At 36.8% G+C, this 25,998-nt stretch overlaps 1 protein-coding gene across 8 annotated transcripts in view; it reads right to left on the bottom strand.

Moving 5' to 3' along the window:
• The window catches only part of ARB2A (ARB2 cotranscriptional regulator A), a 396,180-nt gene that overhangs the window by 161,780 nt on the left and 208,402 nt on the right, over nt 1-25,998 (bottom strand). For all 8 annotated transcript variants that reach the window (XM_070465818.1, XM_070465820.1, XM_070465815.1 and 5 more), the window contains one exon: nt 17,552-17,671. In XM_070465818.1, coding sequence (XP_070321919.1) covers nt 17,552-17,671 — 120 coding nt within the window. The remainder of the gene's footprint in view (nt 1-17,551; nt 17,672-25,998) is intronic.

Below are 25,998 nucleotides of genomic sequence, written 5' to 3' on the forward strand. Positions count from 1 at the left end.
GAAATAGCAAGCTGGTCAGGAGGAGGATACTGCCCTGCAACCAGGTTTGTCTCACCAGTCCCTTACTAAAGACATAGTAAATAGGTTGTAGGCAATGGACATTTTCTTGATAATTAGCTGTGTAGACAAATATGTTCTCTGGCAGACAATATAAATGTTGATTTAAGGACCAGCCAACAAAGAGGGCTAAACTGTAAAACATTCGTTGCTCAGTTTCTTACAGATTTGGTTGAAGACTGAATCCTAAAACTCAGGTTTCCCTTGTCACCAAATAATATGCAACTACATTATGATATAATGAAATATATTTCACTCATACCTGATATGTAGCTGCTTAACAATTTCCACATTTGACAAGTTTATACCATTCAGGTTAACATAACTAATAATAATCAGTAGTAACATACAAGTCATTCTGGACCACTGTTTTATAGTGAAACTAATAAGGCTGCTTATTTTCTTAAACACATAAAGCAATGCATTTCCACTGAAACTAAGGAATCTGTAAAGCTAGTAAAGATAAGTGGTAACCTATCACAAACACCAGTAAATTTTTTAGTTTATGTCTAGGTTTAAGGGATTATCTTTAAAGAAAATGGTTTTAGCTGGAAGAGAGATACACTGTTTTAAAAACAAAAATAGCACAAGATAAGTGGCATATACTCTGGCAATTTTCTTTAACACAGCTTTTTCAAATATAATCTAGTCTACAGTGCACTCAAACTGAAGAAACATCCAAATTAGGCAAGGAAAAAAAAAAAAGAGATACTTATCCTAGCAAAAAGAGCCTACACTCAAAAGAACATCTGAATAAAATTGAGACATCTGCAGTCAAGTTTTACCTTCTCCCTAGAATGTTTTGAGATGAACTCAGTGTAACACTGTCTTCCAAGAACAGACCAAGTGATCAATGCAAGAACACATCAGACTGCCTTGGACAGGCCAATCAATGCAAGAAAGAACCTTGCCCAGGGCCTTATGCAAATAGAAGCACGTCCTGCAACCTAGGGAGGGAACATGCGCAATAGATCAATTGGATCTGAAAAACCTTACAGCTATATCAGCTTCAGACAGTAAATATATACTGATGAATACCATACATTTCCCACAAATTCTTAAAATGTGCTATCTTTATGAGCTAGGGCAAATTCTTACAATGGGTTATTTTTAAGAGTTAAAAACTCTTTCTGGGATCTGGAGTGCAGCGAAGGGGAAGACAGCATCACGGGAGAAACACCCAGCATTACTTTTAAGGTTGTGCAAATAAAGATTTCTTAAAACTTTCTGGCATAGCTGAATTCTTCTGACATTTCAGAAGGTCAGCTTTTTGTATGTTTGGTATGAAAGGGAAATAAAAATCCAGAAAAAAGGAATACTGTTCTTGAACAAGGAATAATTGAAAATGTCACGGGAGAAATAATTCAAGATATAAAATCAGAGTCATCATTCTCAGACACCCAATCACCAAAGAATATTCTCCATAGTGGCTAACCTATTGATATTTGGAACAGTTTTTCTTTTAAAGTTAGTATCTGTATGTCCAAAATCACTCTAAAATCTGATGAGAATGTACAATAAGCTTAAGGGTTAATGCACAAAGCTCTGTCCCTCTCAAATGGTCCTGAAGGCAAGTCAGATGCTTTATGAGGCTACATCAGAAACATTCGATTACCAGGTTTTCAAAGGACTACTTGAGTACAAAATTATTTCCTAAATATTCTTATTTTTTTGTTTTTAAACCTGTCTCTTATGAATTCCATATTTTTAAAAAGTCTTTCAAAACTTAAAAGAAGTTAAAAATTATATTTCAATCAGGAAAAATAATGTCAGGGATTATAATATAGACACTGCCAAGCAAATAAGAAAAATTCTGTAAATATCCACTAGTATATTTACTTTAATTGTCTTTCACTTTGGAATTTTGGATTAAAAATTTTAGCTATCAAATATGGAGTGAATGTTTCTAATATTAAAAATAACATGTCATTTTTCTTTTAGCTATTGATATACAAACTTTCCCTGGAAAAATACGACATAACATATGAAAATCAGGCTTCTATTATAAAGTCCATTATTTAAAGCTGTTTATTTGACTGTTAAAAGGACAAAGATATCTTAAGACACTGGTTTATATGGCCAATGGAGAGAAATATGAGACTAAAGAGGATAAACAGCTTATTTTTTTTTAACATTTCTAGTGCTTTCTATACTGCTAAGTTTTAGTTTCAGTTTATTTAATAAGATTTCTTTTCCTAAAGCTTAACAAAATCTGTCATTCAGTTGTTTGATCATCTTTATTGAGGCCTAAGCTTTTATAAAAACTTTAACTATTTACATGGAGAAAGTGTAATATAAAATCAAAGCAATATAAAAATCTTATAACTTTTCAAGAATTAGGTATCAGATGAAACACTTATAATAAATCATAAAGGCATGAAGGTTAATTATAGGTACTCAAACATTTCCTTTTCCAATTTTTACTTCAAATATAAGAATTTTGAGTGTTCTGATATTCACAGTGAAATATAAACTCCAATTTATAGTAAGCAAAATACAACGGACCAGGCAACCATAGTTTCATTTTTTGTTACAATACTTAAACTTATATTTTCTCTAATATATAGGAAAAACATAGAAAAACAATTTTAGAGTATTATCACCTAATATTTGATATGTCTTGACAATGTGATAGGGACTAAATAATGAAATTCTATTCTTCCTGATATAAATCTGTACAGTACGTGTGATTTTTGCTTTTAAAAGTATATCCTCAATTTTGTCAGGTAAGATATTTAGCTTATCAAAGAAGTTTGTGCTTTGAAATATAAACAATTTCTTTAAATGGAAATTTCTCTCATTAACTAAAAAATTCTAGTTTATTAGAAAAATATGTCATTCATGTTTCCCAAAACCCATCAGAGGGAATGTTTCATGGCAAATTCTTGGATTCTGAGATGGGATTTCAATTGCAAACTGAATGAGTTTCGATTCTGACCCCTTTGTTGATCAGCTTTGAACAAGAAGTTCCTCAACCTTTCTGACTCCTTCATCTGCAAACAGGCCTAATAATACCTACCTAATAAAGTTAAATGTAAGCCGTACAATGACCAGCTAAAATAATGCTTAATGAACAAATCTGTGCATATCCTAAACAAATGCTCTCTTCTGAATGTCACTATGCATACTGGTCATGAGTGTGGGCTTTGGAGTTCCACAGTCTAGGCTTAAACTCTGGCTACATCACTTACTGGCTGTGTGATCTTAGTTATACTTAATATTTTGCTGTTTCCTCATGTGTAACTGAGGATTATAATACTACTTCCATCATAAGGATTACATGAATAATATTGATAAAGCACTTAAGACGATGTAGGGTACTTGGTAGGCGCTACGTTATACAGCTATCATTTCCAGGTGTAACTTACTGATGTGGACAGTGCGAAGGAGCAAACACTGAGAGCAGAGATTGTTCCAGTAAGACTTGAAAGGTCAATTCCATTTAGTCGGTATTAGAAGACAGCTATCTCTTTCCAGCATGGAAGAAGCAACCCAAGGAAACTCATCTGCTTCCCAGATTTTCATAGTGTTTTCAATTTTTCTGCTTAAACTGAATTTCCAGAACACCACATCAAGACATATTCAAAACTTAAAAATGATTTGGGGATTGCCTGTTGTTTTAAATTTTCCACACCTTCTTTCCCCTTCATTAGTTTGGGTAATTACAAATTGATTTAAACAGAAAGTCTGCTTGGAAGGCACAAGCAAGAATAAGCAGTAAACAGGCTAGAGAATAAAAACTAAGTGATCATGTAATTCCACATGAAATAAGAAGTGAATCCTGAAATACATGAAACACCAGGAGATTGTTTTATGGATAAGAGTCTCTGTAGTTAGAGTAGTGTGTGCTCAGTCGCTTCGTTGGGTCCTACTCTTTGTGACCCCATGGACTGCAGCCTGCCAGGCTTCTCTGTCCATGGGATTCTCCAGGCAAGAGTCCTGGAGTGGGTTGCCATTTCCTCCTCCAGGGGATCTTCCTGACCCAGGGATCAAACCTGTGTCTCATGTCTCCTGCATTGGCAGGTGGATTCTTTAACCACTAGCGCCACCTGGGAAGCCCAACAGTATCATATAACATTTACACTGTGCAGGTATTTATTTGCTGGAGGAGCTTACTGTGACAAAGTGAGAGGCACACTTAAAAAAAAAATATTGGAGTATAGTTGCTTTACAATGTTGTGCCAATTTCTGCTGTAAAGTGGAGAGGCCTCAGTTTTAAAGGAAAAAATATATATCTATATGCTTCTCATCCGTAAAATGGGGATGATAACAGTACTTATAAAGTTAAAATGATTGAATGAGATAAAGTATATTTGCATGAAGTGCATGCTTAGGACAGTGCCTGGTACACAGCGTCATTTAAGCATTAGTTGCCGCTGATGAACATAAAGTCTCTGCCTTCTGATTTGCAAGACATTCATAAATACTAGTTCCATTTAAAATGCTCAATTTCAGTGACACTGCTATGAATTGTTAAGAATTGTTCTTGACCCAACAATGTCTATGGGTAGCTGACAGATAAAATAGATTCTATGATAATAGCAATGACAAGGTTCTATTAGAGTAAGAGAGGTCTCTACCACAGCAATCAGAAATGAAAGTATCTGTTCTGCTTGAGAGTTTGTTGCAAGATCTTAGAGAAAACACAAGTGTTATCAAATATTAAGGTTTATAATATGCTAATGGTGGGTTTCCCAGATGACACAGTGGTAGAATCCATCTGCCAAAGCAGGAGACCAGGAGATTCAGGAGATGCGGGTTTGATCCCTGGGTCGGGAAGATCCACTGGAGTAGGAAATGGCAACTTATTCCAGTATTCTTGCCTGGAAAATCCCATGGAGAGAAGAGCCTGATGGGCTTCAGTCCACGGGATCTCAAAGAGTCAGACACAATTAAGCACACACACACACAAATGTATCTAATATATTGCTACACATATAATACTAGAACATAAATATGAATATATTTAACATTTTGATAGGTGTCCTAAAATGTGCAACAGGAAAAAAAATTGAAAACTTAAGTCTGAGCCTGTAATAGTGGTAGAAACTATTATTACTTTATTAATGGTACTAGAATCAGGAATCTTTTTTCTGATGTAAATTGATCAGTAATACAACAAAGACAACATAGGCTAGGGGTTTCATATCATTTTATTACAACTTACAGGACATCACTTTACAGAAAAAGTCAAGGTTTATCTGTTGTTAGCAAACAGCTACTGGATGCTCTTAGAAATTCAATATTATAATTAAGAAGAATCCCTGATGCCTTATAACTGGAAAGAAGTCAAGATGGGAAAGTTCTATTGGAAGAGAAAGCTGAGTGTACTCAGTCTTTCTGTCTAATGCCTCTTTTAGAAAGATAAATTCAAGCTTTTCTTCTAATTCAGATGTTTAATTAATGTAGTACAGAAATATGAAGATAAGCTCTTAGAAGTTAGATATCAAGATTTATAGATATTTAGACATAAGCTAGGCCTATTAGATGCTAGGACACTTTTTAATCATTTGACTCAATTATTAAATTGTCACTGTAATATTAACAACTTTATTGTATTCTAATGCTCTTTAATAAACTTATGAGATAAATCAAGTAAGGTATGGAAAACTAGGAAGAAATCTGAATACACTAATAAATATATAAACGTGCAGACTAATTCCTAGAGGATATAAGATAACTTGTTCAATTTAATCACAGAAAATGAAGTTTGGGGTTAGGGTTAAATTTGGCTACTTCTCTTGATTTGAGATTTTAATATCTTCTTACTCGATTTTCTACATCCACTGATCAATTTTCATTAACGGTCTAAGTGTCCAAAACTTCAGGGTCACAAACTGTGCCTCCTAGACACTGAAACACACTCACTCTAAACGTCCTTGCTGGGCAGCTCTGTTCTCCCATCCACCTTGCTTTGCTCTATTGTGTGGCTCTCTATACAAACGCCCAGATGCCTTTTTCTTCTGACCCAACACAACACCATCTGAAATCTGCTTCTGACAACGTATCTATATATAAATCTAGGATCAAAAACAATTTACTGAGCATTATTACAGGTTCAGCTGGGCTAGGCAGCATAGTAAGAACCAGAGAAGACAGAGGATTTGTTATTTATCCTCTGCCATTAATTAAGAAAAGGATTCTGAGGTGACTTAAAGCAAAAGATAAGTATAAATTAAGACACTGAGTAAGAGATTAAGGCTGAGAGTAACTAATAAAATGGAAAATTAACCACAGCTCTGGGTTTACAGGAGACAAAGGTAAAAAAGCATTATAGACTTTTTATTTTCTGGCAAAAAGAGCTTATCACTTTATGAACAGAAACAATTCTTATTTAAGACAAATTTACTGCACAGACCTTTGTATTGGGGAAGTTAACACAACAACCTCTTGGCTAAAATTTCACCTCACAATTATCTTACGATACTATTCTCTTTGTTTAATTGTGTTCCCTAATTAGAATTTAGGGCCTCCCAGGTGGTGCAGTGGTGAAGAATTTGCCTGTCAATACAGGAGACACAGTTTCGATCCCTGGGTCGGGAATCTCCCCTTGAGTAGGAAATGGCAACCCACTCCAGTATCCTTGCTTGAAAAATCACCCAGACAGAGAAGCCTGGTGGCGACAGTCCACAGAGTTGCAGAGAATCGGAGATGATTGAGCACGCACGCACGCACGCACTTAGAATATAACTTTCTTGAAGCTAGGGATCATGGGTGCTAATCTGTTCCCCCAGGACTTGTACAGAGTGGGATTTCGACTGAATAAATGAATATCTGTGATAGTTTTCTGAACCATTTCTTATTTTGAGGGCATAATATTCAATCTTAACTTCAATAAATAACTTTTATAAAGTCAAACTTCAGAGGTGAGGGGCTTTATTGGGATCTAAAGTCATTCAATGAAAAAGTGTGGCAAGCTTACAACAGAAAATATGAAGTGATAAAAAATTATATATATTCATATAATTTTTAATAAATATGTTAAAAGTCCCAACTCTAAAAGTCAAGATCACAGGAGCTTAGAGGAGTAGTATCACTTTGTTTCCTAGGACCCAAAGAAAGCTTTAGACCCACAGTGTGATCATCTCACAGCCTAAAAGCAGGAAAAATGTACCTCTTCTCACCCCATCTCTTTTATAGCCACAGAAACCTGATAACCAGTCTACCAAGGATAAGTCCTAGGTATCCACATGAACTTAGAATGAAATATTTTACTTGATTTCATTCTAAGTTATATAAACTGAACTGCTGCCTTGATTCACCATTTCATTGTCTTGATTTTTCTGACTACTAGACCCTCTTTCTTTCTCAAGAAAAGACCCCATTTCTAAATCCCCAGCCAATGGTTGAAGTCTTAAACTTTGGTTGCTTTATTCATTCTTTCCCCAATGTTGAATCACCTTTTTTTTTTTTTTTCTTCATTCCCTATAAGGCAAAGAGGTGGAGTTTGGTTGTGGAGAAGAGGTAGTCTTAGAACCAGTGATGACATTCTGTTTGCTCAGTTATCATCCAGTGCCTTGATTTTCAGTTCCCTGCAACCAGATATGGAGAAGGCAATGGCACCCCACTCCAGTACTCTTGCCCGGAAAATCCCATGGACCGAGGAGCCGGGTGGGCTGCAGTCCATGGAGTTGCTACGAGTTGGACATGACTGAGCGACTTCACTTTCACTTTTCACTTTCATGCACTGGAGGAGGAAATGGTAACCCACTTCAGTGTTCTTGCCTGGAGAATCCCAGGGATGGGAGCCTGGTGGGCTGCCGTCTATGGGGTCGCACAGAGTCGGACACGACTGAAGCGACTTAGCAGCAGCAGCAGCAGCAGCAACCAGATTATGCCTCCTGATTCAAATCTGTGCTCACCCTGCTCTACAGATCCCTACCTAGTGATGGTTCAACTGCTACACCTTCCAAATCTAAGCTTTCCAGCTGAATTAGCTCTTCTTGAACCCATCGTGAACTCCAGTAATGAGCCTTAGTCCACAGTTGGCTTCCATCCTGTTCTCTCAAGCTTTACTCTAACATTAATCTAGTATGCTTCAAGTCTGAGTCTACTTGACTTGCCTGTGTTAATCTGAATAAATTATTCAATAAAAATTGACATCTAACTTCTAAGATAGATGTTAAATGGTTTTGATTTGAAAATTTTTTCTTCTAAGAGCTCATTTCAATTTATGGTGTCAAATCAGAGGTGTCACTGTGGTTGGGAATCTCATAGGGGGGAGTGCTTACATTGAGTGATCATCATAAGGCTATAACAATAGTAAAAACAGCTCCATTATTAAGTGAAATGTGTCTTTCTATAATCCCTCTTATAAAAGACTTGCAATAGTCAATCATGCTCTCATCTCTGCAGTAAAATACAAAATCTCTCATTAAGATCTTTTATAAAACCAATGGAAAAAGAAATGTTTCTTACAGAAAGGCTTAATCCAACAAATTAATATGCCAGTTTTTCTGGGTTCTCCTCAACATGTTATTGTACTGATTTTAGCAGACGGTGATTTCCTGGCAGCCTTTGTTGAATGGAGCAATACAATGCCCAATCTCTGAGTGTCACAGATACAGGGCAGAAAGACCTGGATGCAGTCCATCTACACGGATACTGAAAAACCTCCTCCAGAGGTAATTCTGATGGGGTAATAAGGATCCTGTACACTACCAAAAGAGTCTACAGAGATTAGTGAAAATTTTCTCCATTTCTGAATTCTGAACAACCTGATCTTATTGTGACTGAGAAATATTAAGGAGCACATTCAGTCCTTAGTAGAAATGATCTATCAAGGATGGAAGTAATCACAAGTAACGTCATATTTAATGATGAAAAAAATGATTTTCCCTTAAGATCAGTAGCAAAAGAATGCCCACTCTAGTTACTTCTATATACCACGATATTGGTCAGGCCAATTAGGCAAAAAACAAACATCTAAATTTGAAAGGAAGAAGTAAAGCTATTTTCATTCACAGGTTATATGATCTTGAACATAGAAAACCCTAAGGAATTCACTCACACACACACACAATTAGAATTAATAAATGAATTCAGTAAGGTTGTAGGATACAAGATGAAGACACAAAAATGAGTTGTGTTTCTATTTACTAGCAATAAACAATCTGAAAATAAAATTTGAAAAAAAAAAAAAAAAACAACCAATTTCACTTAGAATAGTGAAAGTGTTAGTCACTCAGTCATGTCTGGTTCTTCAGGACGGCATGGACTGTACTCTGCCAGGCTCCTCTGTCCATGGAATTCTCCAGAATACTGGAGTGAGATCAAACTCAGGTCTCCTGCATTGACAGGAGGATTCTTTACTGAGTCGCCAGGGAAGTTCCAAAAGGATTATGCTGGACTTCTACTTCACACAATGAAAAAAAACTAATTCAAGTGACAAAAACAAAAACTAGATAAATTGGACTTCATCAGAATAAAACACTTCTGTACTTCAAAGGTCATCATTAAGAAATTGAAAATAAAACCCACAGAATGGGAGAAAATATTTCAAATCATGTACCTGATATCCACTAGAATCACGTATCCAGTATATATAAAGAACTCTTCTGACTCAACAGTAAAATGACAACATAATTAAAAAATGGACAATTAGCCTCCAACTAATAAAAATAAATGAAAAAAAAATGGACAAAATGTTTTAACTGACCATTTCTCAAAAAAAAAACCCATATAAATAAATGGCCAATACCACATCAAAAGATGCTCAAAGTCATCAGTCATAGAGAAAAGCAAATAAAAGCTGCAAGATACTATTTCACCCCAACTAGTACTGCAAAAATAAAAAAGACAGACAATATATGAGTGTTAGTAGGTATGGAGAAACTGGAACCCTCCTATATTGCTGGTGGGATTTTAAGTATGTGAGTGATGGCTAATAAGTATGGAATTTCTTTTGGGGTGACAAAATGTTCTAAAAAATTACATAGTGATGATATAAACTGCTGAAATGTATACTTTAAAAATGAATTTTTTGGTATGTGAATTATATCTCAGTAAACCTCAGTAAATCTCAATTATGTCTCAATACAGATATGAGATTGTATCTGAAAATTTTTTAAAAGTTAAATATGGAAATAAGCAAAAGTAAGCTAATCACTAAATAAAAAGTAATGTTAGACTCACAATTGAGGATAAAGTAGAGAGTATCCCAGACTTACTTCAGATACTGCCTTATACTATTATGAGAAGACAGAAAGAATTTGCCTGCCAAAGCAGCAGACGCAGGTTTGATCCCTGAGTCAGGAAGATCTCCTGGGGAAGGAAATGGCAACCCACTCCAGTATTCTTGCCTGGAAAAACCCCATGGACAGAGGAATTTGGCAGGTTACTAAAGTCCATGGGGCCGCAAAAGAGTCAGAAATGATTTAGCAACTAAGCAACAACAACAAAGACGATAACTTAGTTTAATAACTTTCCTTTTTGATTGAGAAGACTATACATTGAAGAATGAGTCACAGAGAGGCAGCCTTTTTGGTCAACCTGTGGTTTGGGTATACCAGCAGAGAGGAAACTATATAAGAAACTCCAGGAACAAAAGGGGTTAATGTTGTTTAATGTGAAAGAACTGATTAGGCAGAATTCCCACATTAACCAATATTCAAATGGAGGGTAGGAAGAATGAATAAGTTTAATTGGTAAGAGAGTTATTGTTAAGGCTTAAACTCTATAAAATAGTCAATTAACTGTGCAGGTATTCAAGACTTCACATGTTGTTATACGTTGTTCCCAAATGTGTGATGGGGGGAATAAAAGCTATGTTAGGCTCTTTATTTTCAAGCTGTTTCCAGATGATTTGGGCAAGATTTAGAGATCAAAGATAATTTAAAAACAAAACTAATTAGTAAAGATTAAATTGCAAAAGATACAAATATTATAGAAAAAAAGGGGGTTAATTGAGAATACTTTATGAAAAATCTGGTAAGGAGGAAAATTCTTTCATCTGGGAGAGGGAAATGGCATTAGCAAAAATAAGAATAAGCATATACTAGGGTCCTTTATACTCATGTTTAATAAACAATGATTTAATTCCTAATAACCAGGAATTTTGGAGAAGACAATGGCAGCCCACTCCAGTTCTTGCCTGGAAAATCCCATGGACGGAGCAGCCTGCTAGGCTGCAGTCCTTGGTGTCGCTAAGAGTTGGACACGACTGAGCGGCTTCATTTTCCCTTTTCACTTTCATGCATTGGAGAAGGAAATGGCAACCCACCTCAGTGTTATTGCCTGGAGGATCCCAGGGACGGGGGAGCCTGGTGGGCTGCCGTCTATGGGGTCGCACAGAGTCAGACATGACTGATGCGCCTTGGGAGCAGCAGCAGCAGCAGCAACCAGGAATTTTGTAATTTAGCCCTCAAACTCTGCTTATATAAGGTGGGTACTTACAGAGAAGGACACACATAAAGGATCTTACCCAACTTATAATTTGCAGGTATCGGAACTAGTATTCAAACCCAGGTCATCTTCATTCAAGTTTCGTGTTCTTCCACTACACTGAACTTGGAGGCCCGGGGTAGAGGCACAGAGAGATGAAACAGTGGTAGTAATAAGAAATTAGACTAGAACTGAAAGTTGCTACTGGGAAAAATACAGCTGGAAAGAGATAATCCGATTACACAGAAGGTGTTAAAGTGACGGAGAGGAAAGATGAGGCAAGAGACAATAGGGAACCAATGATTCTGGGCTTCTCTGGGCACTCAGATGGTAAAGCGTCCACCTGCCAAGTGGGAGACCTGGGTTTTTGATCCCTGGGTCGGGAAGATCCCCTGGAAAAGGGAATGGCAACGCACTCCAGTTTACCTGCCTGGAGAATCCCATGGACATGGACAGAAGAGCCTAATAGGCTACGGTCCATGGGGTTGCACAGAGTTGGACATGACTGAGCAACTTCACTTTCTTTCTTTCTATGATTCTGGAATGGTTCGGTAAAAAGGAGTTTAAATAATATCAACCATGATGTGGTATGCAGGATGGAATGGAGAGAAAAGAGAGCCAGTAGAGAAATGGGTATGAGTGCAGTGATACTACTGTGAAATGATGAATTAACAACAATAGGCACATAGAGGAAAAGACATGATCAATATTTCAGAGAGAAAAAAATAAACCTGCCAAAATGTATTGGTTGGTTAGATATGGGACAAAAGGAGAACAGTTAATACAAAAATTAACAAATGGAGCCATTCTTTCAAACAGTTAGACCTCCTAATACTTATTAAAAATCCTTTGAGTAGAAGGTAAAACAAATTGAACCTCGATACAGAGGTAACTACTGCGAAGCTTAACAAATCACATCTGTATATGAAACTCTCTCCTTTGGTATCTCATTTATTCTATTAGCCATAATTATTAAATATCCAGCATATGCAAATATTTCCCCCAGTATCTACATATGTGCATAATCACTGTTCATTACTTGTTATTTATTGTGCTTCAATTCCCTTCACATCCACTTCAACATACTTCTGCAGGTGGGTACTGGGAAAGATATTATACCCTCTTTGTCTTCATTCAGCTTTCCAGATCCAATGACTTTAAGTCATGGAGAATTTGTTTCCTTAACATCTGAAGTGTGCTTCTCCCTTACTAGTCATCTACGTTCATAAAGCCTTTCACTGGATCTTACTTAGACTCTTGCAACTAACTCCTAACATTACTGTCATCAACAGTCAATTAAAAGACAGTATCTATACTATATGCAAAGAATTAAACAAAATTGAATATAGGAGGCAAACATAATTTATTCTCTGGTTTCTCTCTAAGGTGCCTACAAAAATAGAAAAACTAAATTGTTTTCACATGAAACAACTAGAGAAATAAGATAGAGATTCCATACACAAGTTGTAATCATCCCTTGCATTAACATGCTACTTGTATCATGTAGTTAGTGAATGCAGAAATTCAAGTTATATTACAAATGGTGATTTATTTTTACTGAATTATTTACATTTTAAAGTTTAAAGGTTTTAAAGAAGTGTTTTTGGCCTGAATTGCTTTGACACTCTAATGGCTCAATTTTTCTTTGTTTATAAACCAGTATTCTACATCTGCTCAATTCTTGATTCCGAGCAGCCCATATTTTAGGTATTCCCACTGATGACATTAAGCAGATATGCTACCTATATCCGTTTACTTTGTTCTTTGTAGATAGAATATAAATGATGCTTCTTTAAAGTCATAGTTAACTGCATGCCACTAAAGGCAAAAACTAATTCTTTTAGTCCTGTTCCTTTTTCTTTTCAGTGTAAATCCAAATTATGCTCTAGGCAATTTTAAAAGATCAACTCTTAAGAGTAGACGGAGGTTGAGTGTCTGCACACAAGTCCAAAAAACAGTCCTCCATCAGCTGCTGAAGGTCAGCTCAGGCGGCCTAGCGGCTGGAGAGCCCAGCGTGGAACAATGGCAGGAAAATGGAGCTCCCTTCATTCCTTAATTCACATGCAAGTGAGGTGCCAATCAAGTGCTGACAAGCATGGCAAAACCAAAATCAAAAGTGGTAGAGGTACACTTTCAAAAGGAGCAGTTTTCACACATTTCTAAGAGCTGTTTTTAATAGTGGTTGTGAACATACCACTAATGATGTGGAAAAGGAAATAAAAAGCAATAAGAAAAAATACTAATTTTATATCAACTGAGAGGATGCAATAAGCTAATGAAATACATTTACTAAAATTATTTAATGTGTCCTATAAAAATATCAATGATTTCACTTTGACTAAGAAAGAAATCTGAGTGCAAACTGATGTATAGAGCACTGCAGACAGGGAAGGTGAGTTAAAATTTGAAACTGGGCACAGACAAGGAAGCTGACTCATTTCCAAATAAAAGAAAAATTTAAGCTGGCCTGATTTTGTCAAACTAACCATTATTTACAAAGACAAGAGCAAAACACTCTGAAATGACTGAGTATGGAAGCAATGCAATCACTTCACAAAGCGGCTGGTGAAAGGGATGACAAAGCTTAAAAACTAGCAGTTTTTTAATGACACTTTATTTCTAACAAATGAATTTAAATTTTCAAAAACTAATATAAGGCAAATGTAAGCTGCATTAGTTGTAGATGTTTTTCTAAAAGAATTTGGTAAACTGTTGATTATGACTATTATTTCTATCTATGACATATAAAACAAAATTTATTAGAAATCGAAGGCTTTGACAATGAGGATTTAATAAGTAACTTTGTATATTATTGCTGTTTATTAGTGTTATTTTAAATACACAGAAAAAATAACATATGAGAGACATGTTATTTTTAAAATTATCAATTCATAAAATAAATAGTTCTTCGCTTTTACTTTAAAGACTGAATGCTAGGATTGCTACCAGAGCTGTCTTATCAATATCTATTTTTACTAGGATTGCAGAAGGTTTAGAGAATTAGAAACTTGAGATGTTACCATATTATGGGAATAAAGGAAGCAAAAAGCATATTTTCAGAATTAGTTTTTTCATTGTTACTATTTACTACATAAAATGGACACTGGTTTTGAAAACGAATCTCTTAACTACCTCCTGGATTCTTCAGGTGAATTCTGCACTTCAAGATAAGGTATAATGATAAATTACGTTCTCAGTTTTTAAAAACAACAATTAGCAAAATAGGAAAGCTCTACAACTATTTTGTACTTTATATTTAAAAGTGATTTTTCAGATATCTACTAGTAGTACCTTTAATTTTTTTTGTACCTTTAATTTTAAAACTCTATTACACAGAATTTAATTTAATAAATGACAAGATATATTTTAGCACAGGTCCTGACTAGTAACTATTATTCAAACAATAAGCCCTGAAAGCAACCAGGAATTTTGTAATTTAGCCCTCAAACTCTGCTTATATAAGGTGGGTACTTACAGAGAAGGTACACTGTAATGTTAAAACTGTACTAGCCACACAGTTCATATTTAAAAGAAATTTTCTTAAAATTCATGATCCAAGAAAGAAAGTGAACTTGAATGAGGATGGTAGGAAAACAGTCTCCATGCATTCAAACGTGATCCTACAAACTAGGGCCATTTCACCCATAAGGGGTGTGTGTGCATGTGTATATGTATGTGTGTATAGAGTCTTGAATCAGGGATACAATTTTATGATAATTTTTTAAAAAATTAAACTTTACTGAAATCCAAACGATTTAGTTTAATGTGTAAAATGTACTACTGAAACAAAAAACTAAACCATAACTTAAGATGTTCACAATTAACTTTTTTGTAAAATTAATATTAAATATTTCAATCATGGTAAAACAATTCCATATAATACATTTATGTTGGAAAATACTGAGAGGCTGAATATTTGTCAACATTTTAAACACCCTGAGTTTTCTTCCAAGAATAACAGGGAGACCAGGAAAGAATGTGATTCAGCTTTAGGCAAAAACAAAAGGTTTAAACATATTTCAATTTTTTGTGTAATATCAATGCTATCTTTCAAAAGTTCTTGAAATTAAGTAGAAACATAATGGCCTTAAATGTATTAATCAAGCTTTGTCAAAAATTTATGTAAAACTAAGTTATTTGTTTAGAGGAATTCTTTTCAGTAAGTTACAAACTACTTTCTCTTTAGCTTCCACCATCTATACACCTTCTTTGCATACCCCTATCAAAGTTACTTGACAAAAAGTAGCAAATATCTGAGGCTGAGATAATCGCCATTAATATTTTAAAACCTAAACAAGGTATATTACATTAAATAGACTTCTCAGGCCTGGTGTTGCCTGACAGATATGCGATGTGCCAGTGGTTATATTATATTCCTCCTCCCTTGCATGCACCTCCTGCAGAGATAGCAGACTACAGAAGCTGACCCTTACTGAGACCATCTTGTCTCTCTGACAAAGCTCCTTTTTAACTTCTTACTTACTGGTTACTTCCTGTGATGGAGAAAAACTTTAGCTCAGCTTGTGATAATTTCACAGGCCCTGAGGACCCTGACCCTAATAGCCTCAAGGTCAGAAGTCAAGTCTTGTTCTGAAACATCTGTGTGCTTTATATTAAAGTGGAACAAAAGTGCAGAAACATCCACCAGTGTGTGACAAGAAGGACAGGCAAAATAAGACTGACACACAGGTCATCTGTTACTCTGGCATCTTAAATTCGTTTTAAAAACTGTCCAAAATTCACTTAAATTCCAAATCTGATGTACAGATTTGATGTTAATTGTCTTAAGGTAAAATCAGGAAAATGTATGTTTCATGGGAATTTTAAATTTGAACAGTATTGCAGGCCTTCAGACATATTCGAAGCTACTCTATAAAGTCATGAAATGTCATGTCTTATGTAATATAATGACTTATAGGAAGAAAACATAAGGTACATATATATCAGCTATAAATGCATTTATATATATCTGAATGGTTAAAAGAACTATTTGAAAACCAACATTCACATTTTAAAAAGAACATCATGACTCGTATGTTAGAGAGTGATCCTAAGATACCCATTTTGTAGTAAACAAATTCTGCAGAATTAAAAGCACTTGAATAAAATTTCTAAACATGAAATCAATTTAAGAAATGAATGATTTAAGTTATTTATAGATTTTAAGAGAGCACAGTATTTGTAAATTTAGGTCAGCTAAAGTATTCTCAGGTGTCACCACTATTTTTATATCTAAGTCATGTCGGTAAGCAGTAAGGCGTGGGGAAGTTTTGAAAAGACCATGGAAATATAATTTCCAAGATGAAGAGCAATACATGGCAAAGTTTAGAAACATTAAAAATTAGACAACCAATGCTATGCTGGCTTTTAATGTCCACTTTTAGGCTATATGGATTTAAAATTATCAAATGCACTTTATCAGACAAATCATTTTATTACAGCAATGGTACTTTCCTGTGACATAAGGGGTAATGAACATGCAGCACATTTTTAGGACTGATATACTTCATTAATCATTCATACCTGCACAAAGTGTGATCATTGTAATAATGTGGTAGAAGAGACACCAAATTCAGAAATCTTGATAATTTTTCTATTATGTACATATATCTTAACTGCAAGAATTGGATTATTTTGAAACGCAGAGATTTTTATGACCAAGCGTGGAGTTGCACTTAACAGTAGATTAACGGAATCTTTCTGATAGTTTTAATACTAATTATATGGATTTTGATCAAGTACTAATTTATAGAGATAGTATAGTCAGTTAAAGAGTCTCTAGACATTTTCAACACTTTACAGATAACAGTGCTTCAGTGATGTACATGTAAACAGGAATCACAAATATAAAATGTATGGAAAGTGGAGCTATAATGTAGAAATTAAAAAGTGAAATGTAAATAAGAAACAGGCAAAAAGTTGTCTGATTGGCACTGAAAAGCTCTGCACAATAAAAGTACACTTCTCAACAACATGAAATTCATTTTGCCAAATACTTAATCTTCATCCTTTATAAAACAATCTCAAGTAACCATACCAAGAAAATGGGAGTGAAGGCGATAAATCTGTAAGGAGTCTGGAAATTAAAAACAAGAGTTAACTGTGCACTTACCAGTTCAACAAAAGCAAGTCCTCCATAGCTGTGAGCAACAAAAAATACCTTCTCAGCTGCAGACTGAGCTATGAAATGGTCCCATACATAGACTGCATGTTCTTCAGGAGAGCCATTTTCCTATAAGTAAAACAAACATCATGTATTACATACTGCATCTAATTATTATCATAGTAATCAAAAATTAAATTATATGCTTGCTTATGCAGCATAAGAAATATGATAGTGATAGCTCATTCCAAACAATAACAATACAAAAGAACAACAATGGAAATTCAAATTAGGGAATAAATTAGTACTAAGCTATTAGTAAATTACTGTTAACTTAAGTGCTACTCTAAGCTTCTGAAAGAAAATATTTAAAACAGGCACATTTTGAAGGGAAATGGCTCATTCTGGGTTTATCTGAGATATTAAAATAGATCTAACTATATTAGAATTGCACGACATAAAGTTATAGTGGTCTTTTAAGGCAGTGTAACACTAAGAAATATCAGATGCGTTTCTGTATTTATATCTGAAAATACTTAGAGCATACACACATCTAAATTATTTGATTTTTAAAATTTTAGGTACCTCTGTAAATTGAAAATAAGGAGAAAATTAACAACAAATATTTTCAACTGACATTGTTAAAAACACTTTTCCTGAAATAATTTTCCATATATATTTTATTTCCAGAACTGGGAGGATTTCTGAACGTAGAAACTTGAGACTTTTTATATTTCTCTGAAGTTTCTGGTGTGCTTTAGTCACTCAGTCCTGTCTTGACTCTGTGACCCCATGGACTGTAGCATGTTCCTTTGTCCGTGGGGATTATCCAGGCAAGAATGCTGGAGTGGGTTGCCATGCCATCATCCAGGGGATCTTCCCAACCCAAGGATTGAACCTGGATCTCCTGCATGGCAGGCAGGTTCTTTACCATCTGAGCCACCAGGCAAATCCAATAAATATATGAATGTTGCTTTAATTTCAAAAGTTCTACAATAACTTCACTTTATTGTGTTTACTTCTATAGCAAACACAACTTGTGGTTAAACCTAAAATTCAGATAATGTGGTAAACAAAGAGCTAAAAAAATACAAACCAATAGAACTAAGACATCATGAAAATATTGTGTAAGAAAAATTCTTGGGATGCTTTAACACCAAAGACTGATTCCCTAAGAATGTCATAATACTAGATGATGAACACATTGATTCACCTTTCCATCTCAGAAATTTAAAAATATTATATTAGGGTCCCAATGAATGCTTTCACTTGCTCCATAAAAGCTATTATTCCCCATGTCTATCTCCACCCTAGACTTCTCTCCAGAGCTCCAGACCCAAGGTCATTTCCGTATGAATGCCCCACAGATACTTCAAGCTCAACCAATTCAACACTTTTTAAAAAATATCCTCTCCAAACCTGTGTCACTATCTTTGCTCCCCACCTCCTGCTGAAATCTGAGCATCATCTTCTATTTCTCTCTCTCAAACTCCACATAAAATCAGTAATTAAAAACCTTTTGATTCTGTCCCCAACCTTCTCTTAAAGCCACACTTCTCTCCATTCTTATTTCCTCTGGCTGAGCCCAAGCTCATCCTTTCACAAATGGATGACTACAACAATCGCCAGTCCAGCTTCCCTGCCTCTAGGATTATCCTAGAGGGTATTACCCGTTTAAACACCCTCTCCTAACTGTAGTGAGAACAGCCTTTCAAAAGATGCTAATACAGACATGTCGCCATTTGCTCACTCATTGCTTAGAATTCTCCGAAGTCTTTTCATTATCCTCAGGACCAAGTTCAAACTCAGAATGACACTAAGGCCTTACAGGATATGGCTTCTGCCTCGAAATCTATGTGCAAAAAATGATGATCTAAAAGATACCCTTTCTCCCCACGAGAGAATAGAAAGAACACTCTCTGTGTTCCAACTGTAGGGAACGTCCTGTAATATCCTAATTGTGCCATACCTTTCTTATTTCTGGGCTGCTTGTGTTATTATTGTTTGGAAAGTGACCCATATTCTCTGCCTTTGCTTAACCCATAACCTTCACCTGCATAATTCCTATGTGTCTTCAGAACTCAAGCTAACATAATTGCATCTGGCCCCATCACTTCCTGGCAAACAGAAGGGGAAAGGGTGGAAACAGGGACAAATTTCTTCTTCTTGGGCTCTAAAATCACTGTGGATGGTGACTGCAGTCATGAAATTAGAATACAAATGCGTCTTGGCAGGAAAGCTATAACAAACCTAGACAGTGTGTTAAAAAGCAAAGATACTGCCTTGCTGACAAAGGTCCACAGAGTTAAGGCTATGGTCTTCCAGTAGTCACATATAGTTGTGAGAGCTGGACAATAAAGAAGTCAGAGCGCTGAAGAACAGATGCTTTTGAACTGTGGTGCTCGAGAGTCCCGTGGACAGCAAGGAGATCAAACCAGTCAACCTTAAAGGAAATTAACCCTGAATACTCATTGGAAAGACGGATGCTGAAGCTGAAGCTCCAATATTTTGGCCACCTGATGCAACGAGCCAATTCATTGGAAAAGATCCTGAAGCTGGGAAAGATTGAAAGCAGGAGAAGAGGGTAACAGATGATGAGATGGTTGGATGGCATTTCCGATATGATGGACATGAACTTGGGAAGACTCTGGGAGACGGTGAGGGACAGGGTGGCCAGGAGTGCTGCACTCCATGGGGTGAGCTGGACACAACTTGGTGACTCAACAACAACAACAACTGGAAGGTCCTTGTAGGCACTTCTGGCCTTAAAACAAAGCAAAAACAATGCCCAGCTGTGGGTTTAACTGGTGATGGAAGTAAAGTCCAATGCTGTAAAGAACAATATCACACAGGAACCTGGAATGTTAGGTCCATGAATCAAGGTAAATGGAAAGTGGTCAAATAGGAGGTGGCAAGAGTGAACACTGACATTTTAGGAATCAGTGAAATAAAATGGTCAGGAATGGGTGAATTTAACTCAGATTACCATTATATCTACTACTGTGGGCAAGAATCCCTTAGAAGAAATGGAGAAGCTCTCATAGTCAATAAGAGTCCAAAATGCAGTACTTGGGTGCAATCTCAAAAATGACAGCATGATCTCTATTCGTTTCCAAGGCAAGCCATTCAATATCACAGTCATTCAAGTCTATGCCCTGACCAGCAATGCTGAAGAAGCTGAAGTTGAATGGGTCTATGAAGACCTACAAGACCTTCTAGAACTAACACTCAAAAAAGATGTCCTTTTCATTTTAGGGGACTGGAATGCAAAAGTAGGAAATCAAGAAACACCTGGAGTAACAGGCAAATTTGGCCTTGGAGTACAGAACGAAGCAGGGCAAAGGCTAATAGAGTTCTGCCAGGAGAACGCACTGGTCACAGCAAACACCCTCTTCCAACAACACAAGAGAAGACTCTACACATGGACATCACCAGATGGTCAATACCAAAATCAGATTGATTATATTCTTGCTGCCAAAGATGGAGAAGCTCTATACAGTCAGCAAAAACAAGACCGAGAGCTGACTGTGGCTCAGATCATGAACTCCTTATTGCAAAATTCAGACTGAAATTGAAGAAAGCAGGGAAAACCACTAGATCATTCAGGTATGACCTAAATCAAATCCCTTACGATTATACAGTGGAAATGACGAATAGATTCAAGGGATTAGATCTGATAGAGTGCCTGAATAACTATGAACGGAGGTTCGTGACCATTGTACAGGAGGCAGTGATCAAGACCATCCCCAAGAAAAATAAATGCAAAAAGGCAAAATGGTTGTCTGAGGAGGCCTTACAAGTAGCTAAGAAAAGAAGAGAAGCTAAAGGCAAAGGAGAAGAGGAAAGAACTCTTCATTTGAATGAAGAGTTCCAAACAATAGCAAGGAGAGATAAGAAAGACTTCCTCAGTGATTAATGCAAAGAAATAGAGGAAAACAATATATGGGAAAGACTAGCTATCTCTTCAAGAAAATTAGAGATACCAAGGGAACATTTCATGCAAAGATGAGCACAATAAAGGACAGAAATGATGTGGACCTAACAGAAGATATTAAGAGGAAGTGGCCAGAATACACAGAAGAACTACACACACACAAAAAAAAAATCTTCATGACCCAGATAACCAGGACAGGGTGATCACTCACCTAAAGCCAGACATCCTGGGATGTGAAGTCAAGTGGGCTTTAGGAAGCAACACAATGAACAAAGTTAGTGGAGGTGAGGTGATGGAATTCCAGTTGAGCCATTTCAAACCCTAAAAGATGATGTTGTGAAAGTGCTGCGCTCAATACGCCAACAAATTTGGAAAACTCAGCAGAGGCCACAGGACTGGAAAAGGTCAGGTTTCTCTCCAATCCCAAAGAAGGGCAATGCCAAAGAATGTTCCAACTACTGCACAATTGCACTCATCTCACATGCTAGCAGAGTAATACACAAAATTCTCCAAGCCAGGCTTCAATACTACGTGAACCATGAACTTACGGACATTCAAGCTGGACTTAGAGAAGGCAAAGGAACCAGAGATCACATTGCTAACACCCGCTGAACCATCGAAAAAGCAAGAGAGTTCCAGAAAAACATCTACTTCTGTTTTTTTGACTATGCCAAAGCCTTTGACTGTGTGGATCACAACAAACTGTGGAAAATTCTTCAAGAGATGGGAAGACCAGACCACCTGACCTTCCTCCTGAGAAATCTGTATGCAGGTCAGGAAGTGACAGTTAGAACTGGACGTGGAACACAGACTGCTTCCAAATCGGGAAAGAAGTATGTCAAGGCTGTATACTGTCACCCTGCTTATTTAACTTTTATGCAGAGTACATCATGAGAACCACTGGGCTAACTGAAGCACAAGATTGCCGGGAGAAATATCAATAACCTCAGATATGCAGATGACACCACCCTTATGGCAGAAAGTGAAGAAGAACTAAAGAGCCTTCTGATGAAAGTGAAAGAGGAGAGTGAAAAAGTTGGCTTAAAGCTCAACATTCAGAAAATGAAGATTACAGCATCCAGCCCCATCACTTCATGGCGAATAGATGGGGAAACAACGGAAACAGTGAGAGACTTTATTTTTTTGGGGGCTCCAAAATTGCTGCAGATGGTGACTGCAACCATGAAATTAAAAGATACTTGCTCCTTGAAAGAAAAGCTATGACCAAACTATACAGCATATTAAAAAGCAGAAGACATTACTTTGCCAACAAAGGTCCATCTAGTCAAAGCTATGGTTTTTCCAGTGGTCATGTATGGATGTGAGAGTTGGACTATAAAGAAAGCTGAGTGCTGAAGAATTGATGCTTTTGAACTGTGGTGTTGGAGAAGACTCTTGAGAGTCCCTTGGACTACAAGGAGATCCAACCAGTCCATCCGAAAGGAAATCAGTCCTGAATATTCATTGGAAGGACTGATGCTGAAGTTGAAATTCCAATACTTTAGCCATGTGATGCGAAGAGCTAACTCATTTGAAAAGACCCTGATGCTGGGAAAGATTGAGGGCAGGAGGAGAAGGGGATGACAGAGGATGAGATGGTTGGATGTCATCACTGACTTGATGGACATGAGTTCGAGCAAGCTCCAGGAGAGTTGGTAATAGACAGGGAAGCCTGGCGTGCTGCAGTCCATGGGGTGGCAAAGAATTGCACACGACTGAATGACTGAACTGAAATGGCCTTAATAATTTAGCTTGCATTAGTTTAAAAAGCAGGAAAATATTTCTAATTAAAATCAGGATACTGGTTTACACTAAGGAAGAGAATCAGTTGTGATTGGGAAATAGACTTCTAGTGACTGGCAGTATTTCATTTCTTGCCTGGGATGGGAGTTATACAAGTGTGTTCTTTATAATTACAATTAAAGTTACTAATACATACCTAGCAGTTTTCTGTATATATATAGACTGTAACCATAGAATTTATTCTGTAAACTTTTTAAAGTGAAGAAAGGTACTGTTAGTAATTGTACTGGAAGAACAGGTCTAAACTGGGACAATTGAGAGAAAACCCTGACATCTGATCTCCCTAGTTATATCTCACAATGAAATGTACAAACAAATAGGAAGACAGATAACAGAGTTTCTATCTGCTGACAGTTGGCAGAACTAACAATTTTAAATATTTGTGATGGTCCTTAATATTCTCCTATATAGAGAGACAGAATTAAAAACACACAAGAGATTAGATTATCCGTACCAACTAGCGCTGAAAGTGGAGATGTAAGGATGATAAGCAAGCCATGATCCTGACCTTCACTGTGTTTGCTATTTCATAAGTGTGTTAACACACAGACAGGAGAGGACTTAGTGTGTGAGGAGTATTACTTTCTCTATTCTTGATGGACTGTCTTTACACAAGCCCAATGGGTCCGTTATAAACCCACACTCCCTGATATCAGCGAAGTCCTCCCTGCTTTCTTCTCATGGTCAACAATCCTTCTTCTCTACTGTTGAGAGTCTAGCTGTTCCATCCCTTTCATTCCCATCTCATTCCGAGTCAATGAATTTTAACTAGTCTCATTTCTTCTAGTCTCTCCCTTTATTTTTTTGCCAGATTAATCTTCTTGAAACCTGGATCTGATCCACTCACTCTCTTGTCTTAAAGGTCATTTACCGAAATGGTTGCCATTGCCTACAAAACAAATAACTATAACTGGAACTCTTTAGCCAATGTCTTTAAACTCTACCTTTCCAGCCTTCCTTCTTACAATTTGCAAAGATCTTATTCATGCTCCAGGAAAAACTGGAATGTACATGAATAGTCTGAAAATCCTAGACAAAAGTCTACCATGAAATCCAGTCTGGGATCTCATGGGTAATGCAGCTCAGACTAGGCAAAAACTAGACATGGGAACACTTCCAAGGGAGCAGTTCAGCATTTCATATATAAAGTAGTAGACTATCCCACTACTTAGACTGATGGCAGAGTGAATGGGAAGCAAGGGATGGAATACGTCATTACAGAGGAAAAATCAACAAAACGTTGTGACTCAGGATATAAGGGAAATTGCCAACCGGGCCCAAATGAACCATCTATGACTAAAGGAGAGTTAAGAACCAACAGCTCTTTCCACTGTTCAAATGTAAAGACTACTGTTTGCAGAGATTAGTATTACAGTTGATTTTTTTCTTCCACAGTCTATGGAGATGATATATGTTAAAGTGGTTTATGAGTAGCAGGAAAAAGACATCTGAAGTATTCATGTGCCCTGAGTACTTCAATATTTTTAGCCTGACTCTTAAGGTCATCAAATTATTCTTCAGTTTTAAACCGAAAATTTTTTAATGTTCTAAAAAGCTAGACTCAACTGAAAAAAAAAATGCCTATAATACCCACTTAGGGGGTTATCCATAGGCACAACTAAACCATTATACAAGATTATTCTAGGCCACACTTGACATGCATTGACCCAAAAAGATCCAGGAAAGGGAATCCCAGTTTGCCATTAGGGGCGCACCAGGCATTCCTTTTAGGGGAAGCCCTGAGTAGTTCCTCTAGCAGACACAGCACAGAATTTTGTGGGAGTTACTACTTTGGCACATGGGGTGTTAGCTCACAAATGAGAGAATCAGGCTCACCTTGGGCACAGACAGGAGTTATCCTGCCTTAAAGTTTTATAACCTACAGAAGCTAATGCCTCTAAAAACAACACCATAGGCATGGCTTTTAGGGTCCTTGCCTGCAAGGGACTTGCCCACTTACAGGAGTTACTATCATCAGGGAAGATCAAAACTATGGTGTTTACAGTCTATCATAATTCCTTCTGGGCTTCCTGGCGGCTCAGTGGTAAAGAATCTGGCCTGCCAAGCAAGAGATGCAGGTTTGATCCCTGGGTTGGGACCATCCACTGGAGAAGGAAATGGCAACTCACTTCAGTATTCTTGCCTGGGAAATTCATGGACAGAGGAACCTGGCAGACTACAGTCCATGGGGTCACAAAGAATCAGCACGACTATAGCAACTAAACAGCAACATAATTCCTTCTAATCCAGATGCAGTTTACCAACCAGGGGTCATTTTCTTCCATAGGCAATGATGTGCAGCAACCAGCCATTTAGAGTGGATGCTGTGGTATGCTTCCCAGAACCCGCTTTAGTTATAGGCACTAGTTTCCTGAGCTGTACAAGTGTTGGCAGCTGATAGCTTTAACTGAGATACTCTCTAGCAATTGCTCTCAAACAAAGCTATCTTGCCTAAAGTTACAATCCCACCTCTAAGGGAATTTACCTCCAAAGTCTGGTTGAGATGATGTGGATCTGTAAAGGACCCATCTCGTGCCTCAAGGTAGGACATCTCTGAAAAGCCACCCTAGATCCAGACAGCATCGAGAGGGTGGATGAGGCCTGTGCTGTAACAATACTGCAGTTCAACAACTTCAGCCAAAATTTGCGTTTTTGCCCTACTATAGGTGCTGACATGACCAGTGCATTCTCTTGCTGACTATGGCTCAGATCATGAACT

Source organism: Odocoileus virginianus, chromosome 3 (assembly GCF_023699985.2).
Source record: "Odocoileus virginianus isolate 20LAN1187 ecotype Illinois chromosome 3, Ovbor_1.2, whole genome shotgun sequence".
Lineage (NCBI taxonomy): Eukaryota > Metazoa > Chordata > Mammalia > Artiodactyla > Cervidae > Odocoileus > Odocoileus virginianus.